Genomic DNA, 21,875 nt, shown 5'->3' on the forward strand with positions numbered 1-21,875 from the left:
CCCCCTGGGCTTCAGTTCCTCAGCTACTGAGTAAACACACTAGTTTCTCTCATCGGTAAGGAGCTATGGGATGGAACCATTGCTGCCTGCTACTCCAGAAGAGCAGAGTGATGAAAACCACAGCTCTGGAGCCCTCTGCCTGGGTTCTAATCCTAACTCTGCCACCTACTTGCTGTGTGACCTTGAGCAAGTTCACTAACTCCTCTGTGCTTCAGTTCCCCATCTGTTCAATTGTGAGAATAATAATGTTTACCTGTTGTGGGGATTCAGTGGAAGACACTTACTGTGTGGCCAGCACAGAGTAAGTGCTAGCTATTATTGTTGCTGCTGCTAATGTATAAGCCAAACGGACCCACAGATTCTTGCCCTCCAGCCATCGGAACTAGGAAATGTGAAGGACTGTCCCAGTTATCATAACATCTACAGGGTCATAGAGAGGTCAGAGGGAAGCCACAAAGGATCCACGTACAAAGCTATTAGGAGGTAGAAACCATGGGTAAGGAATCCAGTTGGGTGGTTACTTGAGGGGTTTCTGTTCTATTGATAAAAAGAGTCAAATTAAGATAGGGTGTAACATAATTTCACGATCTCATGCATTGCCCCCCGCACTCCCAAACATTAAAACATTTTTTTTTTTACCTCATCTCTATGTCCCATAAAGCAATATCGTCACTGATCCAGGGATTGGACGGCTCAGCTGGCGTGACCAAAGGGTCATATTCCACATACTGTTCTGTGTAAGCAATTAAGCTGCAGGAGGGAAGCAGAGCCAAGAATGCCACTGATTTCCTACAAAAAGGTGTATTCTGCTTTACACAAACATTATATCAGTCTTCACATAATTCCAAGTTAAAGGGGAAACAATTTACCTTACTGCCACTTCCAACAAATCCAACTGTTTTCATTTGTCCGAGTTCCCTTCTCATGATGAACATACTGTTTTCACATTATTGCAGTCATAGTATACATGTGCATTTTATATCTTTTTCCCACTTCACTCTTTCGCTGAACCTTGGTGCATCCTCCCCTGGTTATGCTAGCTTTACTGATACACTGGTCCAAGCCTGCCTATGTCTCGTCCTCCCACATGGACTACAGATCTCAAGGCATCTGGGGCACACAAAGGATGCTACAGTTTTTCTAGGCTGCCAGTGCATCATTCTCAACTGGAGGACTTCTTTATTGTAAAGACTTTAAAATCCTGGCAGACCAAAAGGAGTTAACATATTATAAACATTTTTCCAAAAAGCAACTTAGTTTTTCTAGTTAAACAGCCACAGAATTTAAATAGCCACATAATCTTTTTAAACAAAATTTCAATTTTATCAAAATGCATGTAGATAGTTAAAACAATAAAATAGTACTAAATGATTTCTTTTACAAAAAAGCGATAGCAATGTTTTCTCCTATCCCTTCTCACAGAGGCATTTACTTTCAGTCCTTATTTCTTTTAGCATTTACCTGTATATTTCTAAATTATATGTTTTTATAGCTGCTCGATTATCAATTTTAGACAAGGATTAACTTTCTACTCACCAGTCCCCCCCACTCACTCCACCATTTCCTCCCATGATCCTCCAAATATAACACTTTTTGTTAAATCAGTAGTCAGTGTCCACATTATTAAACTGGGTAAAGACTGTCTGCTGCTGAGCTAAGTAGCATATTACCTTTTCCAAGTGTCCTAACAAATATGTAAAACATCTAGCAATAATTTTTCACATCTTAAACACATCAGATAATCAAGCAGTGTTGTCTCCTGGAGGCCGTCTCCCCAAAGTCTGGAGTCCTTTTGCTCGAATCTGGACTGTTTGCTCTATAGGCTTGAAGCAAAACCATCATCCTGGGCCTTCCTTCACGTCTATGTTAGAGCTCCAGTTTCCTGGATTCTATGTCTGTCTATTGGTTTTACCTCCTGGTTGTGTTGAAGCACATCCTTTAGTAGTTCCTAAGAAAGGATGCATAACAGCTAAATATTTTGAGTCCTTGCAGGTCTAAAAATGTTTTCCTTTTATCTTTACACTTGACTGACAGTGCTGGACATAGAACCCTAGGTTAAAAATCATTTTCTTTCAGAATTTTGAAGGCATTGCTTTACTTTTTTTGATATCCAGTGTTATGCTACTGTTAAGAAGTCTGAATCCATTTTAATTTTTGTTCTTTTGTTTAGTTTCTCTTCCCTCTGGAAGCTTAAAATCTTCTCTTTATTGCTGTAATGTTCTCAAATTTCACCATGACCCTTGCCGGTAGTTTTTATTCACTGTGCCAGGCACAATGGGCAATCCATAGGTAAAAAAAAAAAAAAAAATTCCCAGAAATCTTATGGTATTTCTTTGCTAATTTCATAACCTTCATTTCCTCTGTTTTCTCTTTTCATAATTCTTTTAAATATTGGAATTGATAATCCAATATTCCTAAATTTTCCCTCCTAATTTTCATCCTCCTGTCTTTTTGTCTCATGGTTCTTCCGAACTTTGTCTTTATTTTGTTCAATTTGGACTATCACTTTCTTATGTTTCCAGAGTTCACTCTTTTTTTTTTAAAGGGCTTCAAATGCTTTTATTTATTTATTTGTTTGTTTGTTTATTTATTTATCTATCTATCTTTGGCTGTGTTGGGTCTTCGTTTCTGTGCGAGGGCTTTCTCTAGTTGTGGCAAGCGGGGTTCACTCTTCATCGCGGTGCGTGGGCCTCTCACTGTCGCGGCCTCTCTTGTTGCAGCTCCAGACGCGCAGGCTCAGTAGTTGTGGCTCACAGGCCCAGCTCCTCCGCTGCATGTGGGATCTTCCCAGACCAGGGCTCGAACCCGTGTCCCCTGCATTAGCAGGCAGATTCTCAACCACTGTGCCACCAGGGAAGTCCCAGAGTTCACTCTTGTTTATCATAGTATCTAGTTCTTGTTTTATGGATGAAATATCTTCTCATATCCCTGAGGATGTTAAATCTATATTTTTATTGTCAGTTTCTTTTGTTTCTTGAATAGTTTTTGGTTCCTCCAAGTCCCTTTTTCTGTTTGTTTGTTCTGATGACACTCCTTTGTGTTGGGGCTCCCTCCGAGAGTGTGGAACATCACTGGACATCCATTTGTGCTTAAAAGTGAGGGACTAAAACCTGCTTGGAGGCTTAGTGTGTGTGTGGACAGGATCTGCCAACTGATGGGCTTCGTTGTCGGGTCAGGGCAGCTTGCCTGTCATTTCACTAAAGCTCCACGTGAGAGATCTGGAGTCCTTCCTGGGGATATCTACTTTGCTCTAGAGCAGTGGTAGGCAAATTTTTTTCTGCAAGACCCAGATAGTAAATATTTTAGGCTTGGCAGAGCAGATGGTGTCTGTTGCAACTGTTCTGCCCTCCTGTGGTAGAACAAGAACAGCCATAGACAATCCATGAATAAATGCATGTGACTGTGTTTCAGTAAAACTTTATTTGCAAACATAGGGAGTGGAGTAGAGTGGATGTGGCCCATTGGTTGTCGTTTGTCAGTCTCTTACCCATGGGCATCTACATCTGGCTCCTGGAGGGCTGAGAGCAGGACAGGGGAGTGGTAGAGGGTCCCACAGCTCAGTACACAGCTCGCTCAGTAATTCTCTTGCTTTCAGCTGGCCCCTCATGATATGATGTGCCTGAGTTCTGAGCTGATGTGACTCAGTTTCTCTGGGGAATAAAGTGCCCATCTCCCATGGTGGTGGTAAGAGGGGAGAGAGGGCCTCCTCATGTGGCACGGATCGAGGGATCCAAAAGCTCTGGAGGCAGACTACCCATTCCCCTGGGGTTTTCCCCATGCCTCCTTCTTGCCTTCCATTGTCTCTGGTGCCTTCAAGAGCCAAAGCCAGATTTTGTTGGGCAAATTGGTTTTGTTATAATTCTCGCACCCCTAACATGGAGATCATAATGTTCTTCACTCTGTCCCCATTCACTTTCTTTTTTATTAAATTTTGAAATATTTCTTGCATTCAGAAAGGCATAAAAACTGTAAGAGTATCACCCTTGTACACTCCACCCAATAAAAAGAAACACAACATTACAAATAGAGACAGAAGCCTGCAGTCATTGGGGACTGCAGTCCCCAATTCTTTATACTTTTGACCTTGGAAAAATGTGTGGAAACGGTTCATCCATTCATTTGTTGACCTTGTGAGTTCATACCATTTTCATTCCTTTATTGACATGTTACTTTTGGGAATGGAGAGAAGACTAACATACATCCACAATATTATCTCGAATGAATTTATTATAATTTATGTAATAATTTGCTTTATATTAGACATAGACTTCTAATTTATTTTTTTTAGTATATGTAGTGCTGGCTATAGTAGAACACCATTGTTCAGAAAGGTTTTTCAATCTTTTGGGTTATTTATTTAGAATTAAGATCCATAAGTGGAATTATTGGGCCCAAAGATATGAATATTTTTATGGTTATTGATCTACAATAAAACTTTTCCCTAAGCATCACCAGCTTGAGTGTCACCAGTTTCCTCTGTAATGGCAGATTCAGAGCCACAATTCCTGCCACTGAATTGCAAAGGGCAAGCATGGCCAAGTAGCTTATTCTGAGAATGTGAAGAAATTCACTGGCGGCTCCATCTCATTGCTACTCAAAATGTGGTCCACAAACCAGCAGCAGGGGCATCACCTGGGAGCTTGTAAGAAATGCAGAAGCTCAGGCCCCACCCAGACCTACTGAGTCAGAATCTGCATTGGTAGTAAAATTGGCCAGGTAATTCATATGCACATTAATGTCTGCAAAGCACCACATCCCGTTCTTCAATTTTCTGAGAGGCTCAGGACACAGGATATTTTATTCATCAAATGAAGATGAAGGAGCCTGTGATACTTTTGGTTTTAAATTCGGTCACAGGCTTCCTAACACCTCACAACCTTCTCACTGTCCCAGGCGTGGACTGTCCCCCTGTGGGGTGGGAGAAGCACTGGTCCAAGTTGAAAAACCTTGCTTCTAGCTGTGGGGTGAGCCATTGAACTGATCTTTGTCAAGTTCACCATATGTTACATAATGGCCTTGATGAGTACTCAGGACCATTTGACAAAAAAAAAAAAAAAAAAAAAAAAAAAATAGGAAAGCATTTCAAGAGTCTTCCAAGTACCCAAGAACGGTGAGATAGATGACTGCAACCACCACATGCAGCGCAGGCCCACCCTCCTGTAAATCTCCTGCTGGGTGTGCATCTGGCCTGAGCGAGGCTTCATCCGTATGAGCCATACAGCATCTCAGGTGAGAATGAACAGGGAAGGGAGCTCTAAGTGAGCCCTGTGACAGGAGGGATCAGGCAATAATTTGGTGCTGTGACAGCTCCAAGGGGAGTTACCCCTTTGCCACTTGGGCCAATTTCATTCTTCCTGAAAGAAATGGGTTTGCACATTAAGGAATATATCAGTTTCCTAGCGTTACTATAACAAATTACCACAAAACTGGTGGTTTAACACAACAGAAGTGTATTCTCTCACTTCTGGAGGCTAGAATTCTGAAATTGAGGCCATGTTTCCCTCTGAAGTCTCTAGGGGAGTACCTTCCTCGCCTCTTCCAGCTTCTGGTGGCTTTAGGTGATTGATCATTGGCTTGTGGCTGGACCACTCCAATCTCTGCCTCTGTCTTCACATGGCCTTCTGTGAAGACATGTCTGTGTCTTCTCCCCTTCTCTCTCTTATAAGCACACTTGTCATTAGATTTAGGATCTACCTGGATAATCCAGAATGTTCTCATCTCAAGATCTTCTGCAAAGACTCTTTTCCTAAATAAGGTCACATTCATTCCCGGGTTCTGCGGGTTAGGACTGCACATATCTTTTGGGGGGACCTCTATTCAACCCACAGCAAGGAACATGAAAGCACCTGGATGTGAGGACGGGGAAGGCACAGTTGACACCTGACTCCTCTGTTCAGATGGACACAGTAACAAACCAGCAGCAGGTAACCTAAATCCTATTCAAGGGATGACAGGCCACACTGAGATGCTCCAGAGTGTCTGAGGCATGATGGGGTGTTGGGGGCTTTCCTGATTATGAAGCATTCGGGCACCCACAGTGTTCTCAAAATCTGAGATGGAGTGTGTAGTCCATGGGGCTCTGCTCAGCTGTGACCCCTTTGTCCTCCCGGATGTCTGCCTCTGGCTGTTCCAGTGACCTCAGCCTCGGGTGACCCTGCGTCTCTAATAAAGGACTTCTACTTGAGCAACCCAAGGCAAAGGCTGGGCCTTCATCTAACTAGTTAGTTACAAGTTATGAGGAAAAAACATTTCTTAACCAGAAGTGGATTTCCCAGAAGTAAAACATAGGGATGGGAAAAAGTTTTCCTCCCCATCCTCCCCCACCCTGCCTCAGATTTCTGTGAGACAGGCTGGAGGTTTTACCAGTAGACCCTCCCCGCACCCCCCAGCTTATGTTTTATTAGACCTTGCACGTGGCCACGCCTCCTACCTGGGAAGCCAGGTCCAACCAGCCAGGTCAGGTCTCAAAGCCAGGAATGAGCGCCTGGGGCAAGGGGACAGCGGGGAGGCTCAGGAGGGGCTGGGTGAGTACAGCTGACCCCTGAACGACATGGGTTTGCACCACACTGGTCCACTTGTAGGAGGATTTTTTCAATAGTAGATACCACAGTACTAAACGATTGGTTGAATTCACAGATGCAGAATGGATGCCAAGAACAATGGATATGGAGGGTCAATTATACTTTATATGTGGATTTTCAAGTGCATGATGGTCATATCCCTAACTCCCGAGTTATTCAGGAGTCAGCTGTACTCGGGCACTCGAGGAGACTGCACGCGGCTGCCTTCTGCTGCAGGAAAGGCAATGAAGGCAGCGGTCCACTGCCCAGCCTACAGCAGCAGAGGCTAAAATGGCCAAAGAGCAGCTGTGAGCATCACAAGCTGTAATGAAACACAGGCTCACAGCCAGGTCTCTTTTAGAGAAATTTGGGGCTATTCAGAGGAGTGGTTGGAGGAGAGGTGGTGAGATTTAATGGAGATGTTAGTTCAAGAGAAGTGGTCGAGAGCCCAAGGTGGGATTTTGTAACCACACAGGGGCACAAGATATGACTATGTAATAGGCATTAAGTGTGAATGAAGATGTTCCTATGACCTAGCCCTACATCCTGCCTTCTCAGAGCAGGGTCCAGGCAGGTATCCAGGGTATAAGTGGAGGACCACATGAAGAAAGAGCTAAGAACTTCCTGCAGAAACGCCCGACAGTCTGCACCAAGGCAGCAGCTCAAGTCAGTACGATCACCAATCAGTCAGCCAGTGCCAGTGGTAGCCAGTATTGGTCAGCAGGGAAATTTACTGTAGGAAGAGGAAAAGCTATTTTGTTAAGGTACAGTTACATAAATAAAGTTGGTTAGAGGCTTTGTAAAGGAAACAGTAAAATTATATGGGCGTATGTATTTTCAATGTTCTGTCTTATTGGTAGAAGTAGGATGTATTGAATCATCAGAATTACATATATACCTCTCAGGGGTATAACAGGAATCTTTGATCAGCAAGGGACTTGGAAATGCACACACTTTAGAAAGGAGGATGTGCAGTTTGATCTTCTTGAGATTCTAAGAGAAAGGGAGAGATTGGGCACTGTATTAGTTTCTAATGGCTGCTGTAACAAATCGCCACATACTTAGTGGCTTAAAATGACCTTACAGTTCTAAGGGTCAGAAGTCTGAAGTGGGTTTTGCTGGGCTGAAATCAAGGTGTCAGCAGGACCGTGTTCCTTCTGGAGGCTTTAGGGGAGAATCCATTTCTTTGCCTTTTCTACCTTTTAGAAGCAGGCTGCTTTCCTTGGCTCATGGCGCCCTCCCATCTCTAAACCCTGCAAACCCCGTTCAGTGTTTGGGTTTTGACCCTGGTCCCTGACACAGAGCTCCTGAAACCCTTGTAATCTCCTGAGTGATAGGAGTTTTTTGTTCTAATGAGGTGACTCTGGGTGGGCTTATGGATGGCTCCTGGCTGGGGCTGGTCACCAGAAAGACCAAGCCATGATTAGAAGCTTGGAATTTTTAGGCCCACCCCCTATTCTCTTGAGAAGGGAGAAAGTCTGGACATGGAATTAATAATTGATCATGCCTACATGAGAAAGCCTCCAAAAAATCCCAATAGTATGGGATCCAGGGAGCTTCCAGTTGGTGAACATATCTACATGGGGAGGGTGACGTACCCCAACTCCACAGGGACAGAAGCTCCTGTGCTTGGGACCCTCCCAGACCTCACCCTATGTATCTCTTTGTCTGGCTGTTCGTCTGTATCCTTTATCATATCCTTTAATAAACTGGTAAGTGTAAGTAAGTGTTTCCCTGAGCCCTGTGAGACACTCTACAGATTAATCAAACCCAAGGAACGGGTTGTGGGAACCTCTGATTTGTAGCCAAGTTGGACAGAAGTTGTGGGTAACCCGGGAACCTACTATGACTGGCATCTGAAGTGAGCTGGGAGCTGTCTTATGGGATTGAGACCTTAACTTGTGGGATCTTATACTATTTCCAGGTAGAGTGTCAGAATTGAGTTAAATTGTAGGACACCCAGCTGGTGTCAGAGAATTGCCTGGCGTGAGGAGAAAAATCCCCACACATCTGGTGTCAGAAGTACTGTGACACACTGCTATATATAAGATAGATAACTAATAAGGACCTACTGTATAGCACAGGGAACTCTACTCAATACTCCGTAATGGCCTATATGGGAAAAGAATCTAAAAAAGAGTGGATATATACACATGTTTAACTGATTTACTTTGCTGTACACCTGAAACTAACACAACATTGTAAATCAACCAGACTCCAATAAAAATTTTTCAAAAAGTACTGTGAGTGTGGCAGTTTCAGAGTAAAGGAAAAACACAGGAAAAGGAAGACTGGATTTTCCCCTACATAGCATCCCAAGAGTGAAGTATGTATATGGGATCTGGTTTACAAAGCAGGTGAGGGGAAGATGGAAAGATACAGTTAGGCTCCAGGGAAAATGGGCAGTGAGGGGTGGCTTGCAGCTGTGGGAAATGATTAGTCAAGGGAAACAAAGGCATGGAATACAAAGCCTTGTGGGATAGTGACCATCATTCTTACTTTAGAAATACAACACAAATGTGCTACCAGATTCCTTAGGAAACTGGGGGCCTCTGAGTGGGAAGGAAACCTGGAGACTGAATGTGAGAAGGGGTGAAAAGGAGAGTGTGTTTGCACCCCCTTTGATATATGCACTTTCTAAATGATGATGCACAAAAGGGAACCAGGTAGGAAGAGCATCTGATTAGGAAGGGAATGAAAAGCAGAGCAGCACTGCAGACCCGGAAGAAGAAAGTTTGGTTCTCATTAATTCGTTCATCTATTTTTTTCATGTTGGAGAAGATGGGGAGGAGAGACAATATGAAGAAATAATTCCTTAATTATGGGTCACCCAGAGAAAAGATATGCAATAGAGAAACTCGGGAGGAGGGAAGGGACATGGAGGTGAATTTAGCCCCTCAGAAAGAAAAGCATATACCAGGCCAGGTATTGTGACCCTTCTAGATCTTGGTCTGGATACAGTCACCCTGGCTATAGTGTTACCTCTGATGGTTTCTCTTCTATCACCTAACGTGAGAAGCAAGGACCCTGCAGTGTCTGGAATCACATAAAAGCAATGTCATAATGACCTCTTGGCCCCTTTTATTCCTCCCTGAAACTATCATTAGACATTAAGTTCACGGACCTCTATCACCCTAGCATGCTTTTAATAGACCCTTAGGGTATGCAGTCCCTTGCTGTCTTATTTCATTAATTACATTTCATGATCACAGAGGGTCAGGAAGCAGAGGAGGAACCAGGTCCAATTTCAGGGTGCAGCAGTGATCTCAGACATGCTCAAGCAAGGTGATGGTAAAAACTCAATTCAGCAGTCAGCTGTGATGCACAAATGGCTCCCAGGGATGGGGTAAGGATGAGCTGAGTACAGGAGCAGTTATAAAATGACACAAAGCCACCTTTCCATGTGGGGCAGCACGGTGTGATCCAGGCAGTGACTGGCTGGAGCTCAGTGCCACTAAGGGTGGGGAAACATAGAAAAATATAGAGACTTTTCAGACAATTTTGAACTAAAACATATAGATTTTTGCATTCTCAAAGTTGGTTTGTCCAGTGCTGTAAGGCTGGGGTGAATAAAAAGTGGACCCCTTGAGGACTCTTGAGAAGAAGACTAAGACCTCGTCTATTTGGCAACTTCAACTACTGAGGAAACATAGGTAAGATAAGTGACCAAAAGGGGCTCTGAGCAGAGTCTACAATGAAATAAACTCTATGCCCCAAGGCTCACTGTTATTTGGAAGAGCACACCTCACGAAGACTCTTTCCTCTTGCTTTAGGATGGAGATTAAAGAACTTGATTATGTGATTTCCTGGTGTGGTAGATCAGTTTTAAAAATGGAGTCTGTTCCCCAGCCCTTGAATCTGATCTGAGATTGTGACTTACTTTAGTCAATAAAATGCAGCACAAGTGTCAGAGTGCCACTTCCAAGCCTCAAGAAGCTTTGCATGCTTCTGCTCTCTTTCTTGGAATCCTATTATCCCCAGGTGAACAAGGTCAAACTAGCCTGCTGGAGGATGGGAGACCATGAGAAGGACTGCCCAGTGGTCCCAGCTGAGGTCATCCTAAACCAGCTGAACCAAGCATGTGAGAGATCCCAGGCAAGATCAGTAGAGCAGCCAACCCAATCCATGGAGGCACCCAGACAAGAGGGTGGCCCAGCGGACACAGACATGTGTACATAGATATGTGAGCACACAGACGGGCACATAAACATATGACCAGTAGTAAATGCATATTGTTTGAAGACATTCAGTTTTCACACTTTTTTTTTTTAGGCAGTTTGTTACTCAGCAATAGCTAACTGATACACCTGGCCTGGTACAGGTTGGAGATGGGAGTTGTTTAGCGAGGAAGAAGGGCTATTGGAGATAAGCCATGTTGACAGGAATAAGAAGACAAACCAGCAACTAAAAAGCATAAACAGAGACTCAAATAACATAATGGTCTGGGGCCATTTAGGGAAAGGGAAGCATTTTGTGGCACTTGATTCTGATCACTGACAGAGTTTTAAAGCACAAAATAAGAACACTGACCCTGAGTTATCCAGAAAACTTAACTGAAATGCAGTGTCCTTTCTTTAAGAAGGCAAGGGCATGTTTAAGAAATATTTTCATTCAACATAGTTAAAATGAAAAGCTTAAGGTGTTAAGCATTATTTATCTGGAAAATTCATCTGCGTGTGCAGGGACCACACTTTCTGAAGCAAAAACTGGGTGACATTTCAGACAGACTTTTGTGCTGCTTCCAGGAAATGTAGTTTGGTTGCCATGATGTTGCAGTTTTGGGGACATTTGACCACTCATGGGGACAATGAGACAAAATAGGTGAAATCAGGATGACCCAAGCAAGTCTGTGCAGAAGAGCCAACCTCTTCACATACGGCCCCTCCTTCCTCAAAGGTGCCGGGTTAGTGGTGCCATAGGAGGCACCCAGGGGAGACACACAGATTGCAGGCTGCAGGGCCAGCCTTCGGCAGCCTGCGGGGCTCTCTGTGCGGGAGACTGAAAAGAGAGAGGGTGGGAAGAACTGCACTAACACAGAACTGCCATCTGCAGGGCCAGCCTCATTCCTTGGCCTGCCCTCTGTTCCTCTGGACACCACACACCCAGTTCATGCAATTCTGCTCCTTTCCAAAGCACCACACTGGAAAATAATAACAATCGTTCACGTTCATTGAATGCGCTGTGTCAAGGACTGGATCAAGCTCTTGCCGTGGATTCACCCATGAACCCTATTAGTTAAGTATTACTGCCCTCTCCCCTTTCAAGAGGTGGAACAGAGGCAGAGAGAGGTGAAGCAAATTGCCCAAGGTCACACAGTTAGAAAATGGCAGAGGCAGAATCCAAACCCAGAAGACTGGCTCCCCACCCACCCCCTAAATTGTTCTGTTCTGCTCCTTCAGTTTGCAAAGTTTCCTTTTTCTCTTCCCAGCTGGGTCTGCCTGCACCCTTTGACCCAGCCATGACTCTTGCCTTTTTTAGAACTGGACCTTTATGATCACCAGCCCTCTTGCCCTCTCCCCAATTTCAGTTCTCAGGGAACTAAGTGAAAAATGATGTGCACCTGTTCTCAGGGGGCTGCAGTCCTTTGCCTGATGGCCTCTGGCTAATTCCCACCATCACCTGGAGCAGGCCCAGGGAACCCAGATCCATCAAGGGGAAGTGGTGCCCACCTGAGATAGCTCAGTTGTCACTTCTGGCGAGCAGAGCAGTCGCACCCAAGGCCAGCTGCCAGCGCCACCTCCCTGTCCCCACCCCCGCAGAGCTGCTGACAGAGACCAAGGCTCCAGGCTGCTTTATCTCCTGCTAACACCCGTCTCCTCTCCCTCCTCCTCTATCTGGGGGTTTCCTTGTGGCTCTAATGAAAAGCCCTTGTGTCACATTGAAAAGTTGCCAGTTATTGCTGCTGGGAATAAAGTGCAGTCTCTGCTGGGTGGGGACTCATGAAAGCTTCAAGCTGCGGAGCGAGGAGTGCAGGGCTGGCATGAATAATCTCTTCAGTGTGAGCAGCCTCTCAAGCATAATTAGATGGTACCCCGTGGTAAACAAACCAACAATAGGTGCGTCCAGCTCCCCTCCCCCACCGTGGCTGTCTCCTTTCCCGCCTTGCACAGCTGCACAGCTGGCCTCCCTCGTGCTGACTGGTGTGGGATCTTTCCTTACACCCCAAAGATAAGACCAAGCTGGGTGTCCCCTTTGAGGTGAGCTCTCAGGTCACTGTGAGTGGTGGGCAGTGGCTTCCCCAAATCCTCGGAGACCTGGTCAGTCCACCGCAGAGAATTCAAACTGCAGGTTCCTCGACCTACTCGGAATCACTGAATCCAATTCCCTAGCGCTACGGCTTGGGAATCTCCATGCTTAACCCCCTCGTTCACCTGGATGATCACGCTCAAAACCACTGACCCTAGCAACCAGACCCAGGGAAAGATGCTCCCGCATGCATGCTCTCCTAGGACTGCCAACTTTAAAGTGCCCTTGCAAGGCTAGCTGTGACCCTCACAGTCTCCCAGGACAGCCATTTCTGTCCCTTTTTCACAGAGAAAGAAGCTTGTAGTTCCTCACAGGCTATGACACCAAGGGAATCAAGGTCCTCCCAGCTATGTCACTAACAAGCACTCTGCTGGGGCAAAGGCAACCACAGTGCGACCTAAAAAGCAACCTGAGAGCCTATACTCCGGAAGCCCCACATTATGATAGTGGGGTGCGGTGGCTCCCCAGCCTCCAGGCTAAACCTGTGACCCCAGAACACTCGTCTAGATGTGAGCTCCAGCCATGGCAACGTTCTCAAGCATGTGCATTGGGGAAAATGGGAATATCAGTGATTCTCAACGGGGTCGATTTTGTGCCCTCCTGGGGACATGTGGCAACGTCTGGAGACATTTTGGGTTGTCATAAGCTGTGAGGTGGGGTTTTGGCACCTAGTGGGTAGAAGTCAGGGATGCTGCAAAACATCTTATCATGTACAGGGCAGCCTTCTGTAACAAACAAGTATTCGGCCCAGAATGTCAATCGTGACACTGAGAAGTCCTGGAATAGATACAAGATGCCATTAAAGAGACGAGCCCATATCCAGGGATGTCCTTGGCCACCTGAAGGCAAAGTGTGAATTCCGGTTTGGAGTTGGGTGTGGAGTTTTCTTTGCCTCAATCTGCTGTTATTTATCTAGAAAGAAGATGTGGATGAACCTAGGGGCCAGCAGAGAAAGGCTTACAGGTTGAACACACAGCCAGCCCTCTGTGTGAGGTGGGCTTAAAGGACCCACTTTACTGTTATAGCCAATAAATACTAAGACCCAGCTTAAGCCCTTGAGCTTTCAGATATTGGTCATTGCTTTACCAGTAGCATATGGATGAATAAACCTTCAGCTTCGGGCTGCTTGCTCAGATTTATTCCATACAGACTCCCCAGGTGGTCTCCCCTCTTCACGGAGAGTCCAAACACTGACCGTTTCATTGACAAAATTGAGTTTCCCACGAGTTAACAAGGTGGAAGCAGCTCCTGGTGCAGACTGTAGCACAAAGGCCCTGGCGGAAGCCAGGCTGCAGGTCCCAAATATTTTCTTTACAGTTGATTCCATGCAGTTGGCTAGTTGATGGTGTGTGGAGGTGGAACGCCTCCCGATGGACCAGTCCTCTCCTGTTTGCGCAGCCAGCACCTCAAAGGGCATACGTAATTTCTTTCCCCTTATAAAGTGAATCTGGGCCTTTTATAGCCGAAAAGGGAGCAATTCCATTTGAATTAATCAAGAGGCTGAAGGTAAAAGTGCATTAGGTAGCTTTTAAGGATGTTCTTCCTTGATTGACAAGGTCCCTCGGCCACCCCCCCCTCAAAAGCTTTAGCAACAGAACATTTCTTGACATCACTCAGGGGAGGTCTGCTATCTTAGCTGTATTCACACAGGGTCTGTGGTTTTTTCACCCATCAGTTTAAGAAATGACTGTGGTCTGCCTCTTGGTACACACTTGTTAGCCATAACCCTGTAACATTTCTCCTTTGTTAAATTAGAAGAAAGTAGTAATATTATTAAGGGGAAACATACCTTTCAGCCACTTTGGACATTTTTAAACGATGCCTGTCAATCTGTGCATTCAAAAATGTTATCTGGGGAAAGGCAGAACGGAAGTGTTAAGACCAAACTGGCATTTCCCCCCCCACTTCACCCCAGGAACCCCAAACCTGTATTTCTACCAAGATCCAAACACCTCCTCTGGACAGACTTCTCTAGCCCTCCAACCCGACACTCCAGCAACCATGTTGCCCTTTTGGAAATTCCTACCACACTAAGAAACACACTCTACAATTTAGCCTACATCACATATTCTCCTGTGTTGTGTTACAGCTTAAGTTTTTTTTTAAAATAGATCTTTATTGGAGTATAATTGCTTCACAATACTGTGTTTCTGTTCTACAATAAAGTGAATCAGCCATATGCATACATATATCCCCGTATCTCTTCCCTCTTGTGTCTCCCTCCCACCCTCCCCATCCCACCCCTCTAGGTGGTCACAAAGCATGGATCTGATCTCCCTGTGCTATGCAGCTATTTCCCACTAGCTATCTATTTTACGTTTGGTAGTGTATATATGTCCATGCCACTCTCTCACTTTGCCCCAGCTTCCCCCTCCCCCGACCCCATGTCCTCAAGTCCATTCTCTATGTCTACGACTTTATTCCTGCCCTGCCACTAGGTTCATCAGTACCATTTTTTTTTTTTTTAGATTCCATATATATGTGTTAGCATATGGCATTTGTTTTTCTCTTTCTGACTTACTTCACTCTGTATGACAGACTCTAGGTCCATCCACCTCATTACAAATAACTCAATTTTGTTTCTTTTTATGGCTGAGTAATATTCCATTGCATATATGTGCCACATCTTCTTTACCCAGAAGTGAATGAAAACTTAAATATAGTAAATATTCTACAAAGCTTAGCAACAGCATGGAGGTAACACACACACCATAAGGATCTGGTCTGGCTAATCTCCAGTGATCTCCTACCCAACTTTCACACCTACATCATGCCCATGTGCTTGGTGTACTTAACTGGCACAGAGTAGCTATTTTCCATACACCTGTTCCCTTTTCCCCACTCAATAATAAAGTTGTCAAGGGAAGGCACCTCACAGTTTATGCCTTTGGGTGCCCCCTAGAAGCCAGTAAAGCATAATGTAAAGTCAAGTCACTTCATTACCAGTGAACCCCTGGAAAGCAGTAATGTAATTAGGCATTGTCTGTGACCTGGGTTGACTAGTTAACTCCTCATCATGAAGGAAGATAACATGGAACCAAATCATGCTGAAATGGCATTGTGGGTAGGGTTTGCTTTATCTGTCAACCTTCGTTTTGAATCAGAGCAATAACGTTGGTGGTCCTGAGCTGGCTTACTCTGGAAGTGCAATACAATTTTAAGGACGCTGTGACACGAGTCACTCCTGCCTCCAGCTCCCACAGTGTCTTGGGGGAAACCCGACTACGGCAGTCAGCCCACGGTGTTGGGGTAACTCATATGTCCTTTTCTAGTAACTGCTGGAGCAACTTGGTGGAGAATTTGTCTTCTCGAGCCTCCGTGAATTATTCACACAGTGCCCAAAGGTTCAAGTCACCCACAGCTGGGTTCCACTGTGCTTTCCAGGAACTCAAAGCTCACTCAGCCTCCAGAGGTGGACATTCAAAAGGTCTTCAAGCTGGCCACATCTCCTCCTTAGAGTGCAGTAGCCCATTCACTCACCTCTTTCCGGACGTCCTCTTTTGTAGTTTTCCTGACTGGCTGACTGGGGACGTGCACTGGGCTTTGTGACTGGGATTCTTCAGTCACGCCGTACACTGACTGGAGAAGAAACAAGAATATTGAATCACACACCCTCAGAGTTGAAGGGGGTCCAAAGGGTCAGCTAGTTCAAGCGCTCATCTGATGCTTCCAATCCCCTCCATGACATCCTGACAATAAGTGAGTGGCCTCTGCTTGAAATTCTCCAATAATGGGAACTCTGCCTCTTGAGGCAGCTGGTCTATCTTTGAGTTACCACTATTAGAAAGTCCTTCCTTTCACTGAGCTTAAATGGTCTCCTTGTGTATCAGTGTTTCTCCAAATACAGTCCATAGACCATCTGCAAAGAGTTATCTCGGGTACTCGGTAAACAGGTACATTGCCGAGTTCTACCCAAGACCTCCTGAATCGGAATCTTCATGGATGGGGTTCGGGAACCTGCACTTTTATCAAATGCCCCAGGTGATTCTGAGACACAGGAAAGTTCAGGAACAATTCCTGAAGATTATGCAGGAAGATAAAGATCCCCTCTAGATTTTCTGTTTGTCAACAGATGACATGTCTGTCTGGTACAAACTTGAGATGGCAGGGTTTCCGATTTTTTCCTTTTAAGCTGACCAGTTTTCTGGACACAGATTTTCCACTTGCCCACAGCTATAGCTACTTTTTAATCTGTTCCTTTTGTTAGAGACAGATTAAAGACAATCTTTGTTCTGGGAAAGAAATAAAACACTGAAGGGTATGCAATTTATAGCTGAAATCTATAAAATCAAGAAAGGCTCAGGGTGCATGTGGGCTCCAGGAAATTCTGGAATATTAGAATTAGGGGGCCTTTAAAGACTAAATGGGGACATTTTAAGAGTAACATTAATGTATAATACAGTGGGTATCAATATCTCAATGAAGAACAAAATATATAAGTAAATTCAAGTAGTTGATATATATGTCATGTCACATATATATTGATAGAGGAGAGAGAGCCACTGCCCCTTCCAGTATAGTGAAACACAAAGGATCACTGGATCATTCACAGTCGGGTGAGATGGTGATTTGACTTTGGGAGACCTAGCTATACTAAAAGACTTGCATTTGTGTCAAAGTACCAAGCTGGCCTTCGCCTGTGGTGTTGCCCTACTTTTGTTCCTTATGTTTCCCTTCCTCTCTGCTGTCTCCCCAGAGCCAACTGCTACTTACCCTTTAGACCTCTGCACCCTCGAGCCTGCTATGGAAACCCTTGGGAAGCCCCCGGTCTGGGGCACCCTCCCGGTCTTCCTGAACCGTCCTGTACTTCCCACCGTTGCCTGCTGGCTTGCTTCATGCCTACCAGGCTGTGGGCTTTGTAAGACTTGCCACTATATTTCTGCAGCCAGAACGGTGCCAAGCACACACCAGCCACTCCATAAATATTTGTAGAATGAATGATATGGTTTCAAAGGATGAAACAGGGAAGAACTACAAATAGTAAATTATTATTTGAACAGTAACGGAAATGGAAGGGTGATCCCAAGAATTTTTAATGCAGCTAAACTAGCGAACCTTTTTAACCTTTTGCGGGTTCTTCAAACGTCGACATTTTCTAATATCCATTTCTGTTGTGTTCACACAGCCTGGCTGAGAGAAAAAATCATCATATAAATTACTAAGTGAAAATCATATGTTCCAAGTTGGCTCAAGTGACACTATCAGAACCCATCTTTATCTTTTCCTTTACAGATAATACACGACTACCCCCATTTTGCCATTTACAGTTTTTTTTTTTACAAAGGTGTTTCACCTTCAGTATGTGTTCCTCCACAGAGTTCTCATATGAATTAAAACAGCTTACCTCATATTACCTAAGGATGATAAGTAGAGAGTACAGTGTACAGTTTATAAGAGTAAACTTATTATTTCAATTGGTGGATGGCTTCAGTCAGAGTCTTTGTTCTTTCATATACCTAACCAGCTAAAACCACTCCACTATCAGGATAGGGAATTTTTTTTTTTTTTTTTTGGTTTTGCTTTTAATCAGACTTGAGGAAGGCTGACATAGTTTATTCGTTTTAGTTCCATTTCATGAGGAAAATGTAAGATTTATTTTAGTAATATGAAATTAGAAATGCATGAAACCTCATTATTCGTGGATTTTGTATTTGTGATTTTGCCTACGTGCTAAAATTTATTTATAACCCCCAAGTCAGGGCTTGTGGTGCCTTCATGGTCATTTGTGGACGTGCGCAGAGCAGGAAAAATGTTGAGTTGCCAGACCTGCGTGTTCCCGGTGAGGTGCCTTCTTATTTCATCTCATGCTGCAAACAAGTGTCCTTTGCACAGTCTATTTAGCACCAGTTTTACACATTTTTGTGTTTTTGTTGGTGATTTTGCCCAAGCCCAGTGCTGATGTGCTGTCAAGCATTCCTAAGTGCAGGAAGGCTGGGATGTGCTTTATGGAGAAAATAGGTATGTTAGATAAGCTCCATCTAGGCGTGAGCTATAGTGCTCTTGGCTGCGAGTTCAATGCCAGTGATCAACAATATACATTAAATAAGGTGTCTGTAAACCGAAACACACTTTAAACAAGGTTATGTATTGATCGGTTGATGGAAATGTGACTGGAGGCTTGCAAGAACCTAATCCTGTATCTCTCTCAGGATAATGGTTCAGCATCCACTAATTCAGTGTTCTCGGCGACTTCATAGAACATAACCACAGTAACAACAATGGTTGCATTTGAAAGAGAATATTCTAGAAGTTGGAATTGAATGACAGTAGAAATGGAAATTGCTTAACTTAGGACTGGAAACTTCAGGGCCCAAAGGTCCCCAGGTGGAATTCCCACAGCTCCCCATTTCCAATTCCATATTTGCATGGATGTATAATTTTTAAAAGGTGGAACTGACCTATATTCCAGAAAATCTACTGAGATGATATGAATTAATGGCAAAAGCAATTTCACAAAGCTTAGCAATTTTCTTAAAAGTGAGACGCCTGGTGGCTAAAGACAGTCTTTTCTTTTAAGTGAAGGGAGAGAGAAAATGTAAAACTTAGAGAACTAAGCAGAGCTTTCTCACCACTGGCCTGTGGACGTCCCAAAAGGCTCGTTCTTGACTATCCAAAATTTTCCTCTCTGTCTTGTCCTTTTTCCGATCAATCCTGAAAGAGTGAAAAAGGGGAAATCAGAGGCCTTTAATTCTGTTTTTCCTCCGTGATCCATGTGTCAGCTCTGTTCTCTCTTTTTTAGGAGCTTAGTGTGCACAGGGCTCTTGGCACCTGTGTGGTCCCTGCTTTCTGCAGAGCTGTACAATATGGGTGTATGGTTCCCTCAAGGTAACCTCAAGAAGCCCACACATGGTAAGAGAGCTTGTTTTCAGCTAGGTTGCAAATGACCAATTATGTGTAATGAACAGGGTGAACCTAATGAGGGTTCAAGAATGCAGCTGTCCATTTGAATTATTAAGATTTGGATTATTAAGAGCTACATAAGTTGTTGACATGCCCCACATCAAAGTGGCTACTATTGCATATTCAAATTATGGGAAGGAATATAACCATAGGCTTGTAGTGTTTCATCCTCAAATTTGAAAGTTTGCTTTAGATTCAGAATCAGTAGAAATGTCTTCAAAATGCTGCAATTATGTGTTTTAAAAGTCACTTAAACCATCTGGCTTCCCAAAAGCAAAGTAATAACACTAGTGTGTGACAACATCCAGAAGGCAAATATCTCTGGCCTCAGCTGGGGGAGGTACAAATTGCAAGACAGACAGACAGACAGATTCTTTATGTTGTGATCGCATAGATACGAGTGTTTAAAAAAAAAGCCTGTATTACTTCATATTATCTCTCTAAGTAAAAAGTAACTCGGATTAATTGCTTTGTAAGTGCTGGTTCTTGGCTCTCTTGGGAGTACTTTAGTTTATTGGACTGACTGAAATAAAGTCATAATAACCCTGTGATTTTTGTGATAGTTACTGTGTACTTAAATGGCCCACAATTATAATGTAATCACAGAGTTCATCAAAAAAGTGAATCGAGAAATACCGTATATGTACAAAGTGGCACTTTTCCCTCCTTTTATAACATTCGATGCTGTGTGATCCCGAAAGTGTAAATCAGCCCTCCTCTTCACTTCCCGGGGGCTTCTGAGTGCACTGGCTCAATCCTGCCTCCTCCTCACCTATTCACCCACCCTCCCGCTTTCTCCTTCCTCAGGGGCCAAGGCTCTTCCTGATGCAGCTCAGCACCCAGTGTCTGGCGTCCACCTCCCTCGGGGGTTTCTGGGAGAACCGGGGTGGTGGGCAGGCCTGTGGATTCATGGGTTGGAGGTAGAGACTGCAGAGGGAGGAGGAGAGCAATGACACCATGAGGCCCACTGGACCCAGTGACCTTAAGTCATTGTCATCTGTGACCGTACCTGTGATCGATGTCACCCACGCTGCCCAGAGAGTGCACAGTGGGTCCTCTGAAGACCCACGGGGGCTGCTCAGGTGCAAGTGGTGCCCAGAGAAAAGGTACTCAGCTCCTCCCAGCTCAGCATCCCTTTCCCACCCCCTCCTCTGTCCCATTTCTTCCATTATCACTTGAAGCTAAATCAGAGCCCATTGCTAGAAAGGACAAGAGAGAACTGCACCTGAGCAAGTCCATTTCCCAGAATCAAAAGGATCTGGTTGATGACCATGTTTGTGGGGTGGGGGACATTTACTACCCACTTCTCCTGTTTCCTTAGAGAGGAAGGAATTTCCACTACACTCGCTGGGAAGGAAGAATATGGGAAAAACACTCCAACTTTCTCCTCCTTTCATCTCTTGTAGACCTAACTTACTGGCAGACTTGAAAGAAGAAATTTAGAAAGCTGGGGCTTCCCTGGTAGCGCAGTGGTTAAGAATCCACCTGCCAATGCAGGGGACAAGGGTTTGAGCCCTGGACCAGGAAGATCCCACATGCCGCGAAGCAAGGAAGCCCACGCGCCACAACTACTGAGCCTGCACTCTACAGCCGGTGCTCCGCAACAAGAGAAGCCACCACAATGAGAAGCCCGCACATCGCAATGAAGAGTAGCCCCCGCTCGCCGCAACTAGAGAAAGCTTGTGTGCAGCAGCGAAGACCCGACACAGCCAAAATTAAATAAATAAATTAAATTAATTAAAAAATAAAAGAAATTTAGAAAGCTGAGGTCGGTCCTTCTGGGCCCTGTCTGGGTCAGCCTATTCTCAGGACACCTGTTCTCTGCGTGCAGTAAACTTACAGGGAGGTGGGGACAGCCCTGTAGATACCCAGCTCTGCCCAGGATGTTTAATTCCAGGGTAAAGATCTGTGGTCACAGATCCAAAATCATGTCCTATAACTAGTTTATCAGTAACAATCTGACATTTCAGACTCCAGATGTCTGACTTCTATGCCTTATTTTTGATTAGTTCTGAACCCCTCCCCTCGGGAGATATGGTGGAGGGGCCACTTGTTGGCCTGCCTAAAACTCCAGTATGTTTTCCTATGAAGACGAAGTTTCCAGTCCAACAAGTAAAGTGGGTCTGATGGTTTTTAGCCTCTGAGCACAGAAGAAGATTTGGAAATCTC

General features: G+C 44.6%; 1 protein-coding gene across 7 annotated transcripts in view; it reads right to left on the reverse strand.

The window, feature by feature from the left end:
- Positions 1-21,875, reverse strand: part of RGS6 (regulator of G protein signaling 6) — a 177,099-nt gene that overhangs the window by 65,255 nt on the left and 89,969 nt on the right. For 3 of the 7 annotated variants that reach the window (XM_060098010.1, XM_060098009.1, XM_060098014.1), the window contains exons 7-11: positions 19,376-19,457; positions 17,862-17,936; positions 16,287-16,385; positions 14,596-14,657; positions 640-750 (exon numbers count right to left, since the gene is read on the reverse strand). In XM_060098010.1, coding sequence (XP_059953993.1) covers positions 640-750; positions 14,596-14,657; positions 16,287-16,385; positions 17,862-17,936; positions 19,376-19,457 — 429 coding nt within the window. The remainder of the gene's footprint in view (positions 1-639; positions 751-14,595; positions 14,658-16,286; positions 16,386-17,861; positions 17,937-19,375; positions 19,458-21,875) is intronic. The other 4 variants (XM_060098012.1, XM_060098015.1, XM_060098011.1 and 1 more) reach the window with 3 other exon arrangements.

Source organism: Mesoplodon densirostris, chromosome 4 (genome assembly GCF_025265405.1).
Source record: "Mesoplodon densirostris isolate mMesDen1 chromosome 4, mMesDen1 primary haplotype, whole genome shotgun sequence".
Taxonomy (NCBI): Eukaryota; Metazoa; Chordata; class Mammalia; order Artiodactyla; family Ziphiidae; genus Mesoplodon; species Mesoplodon densirostris.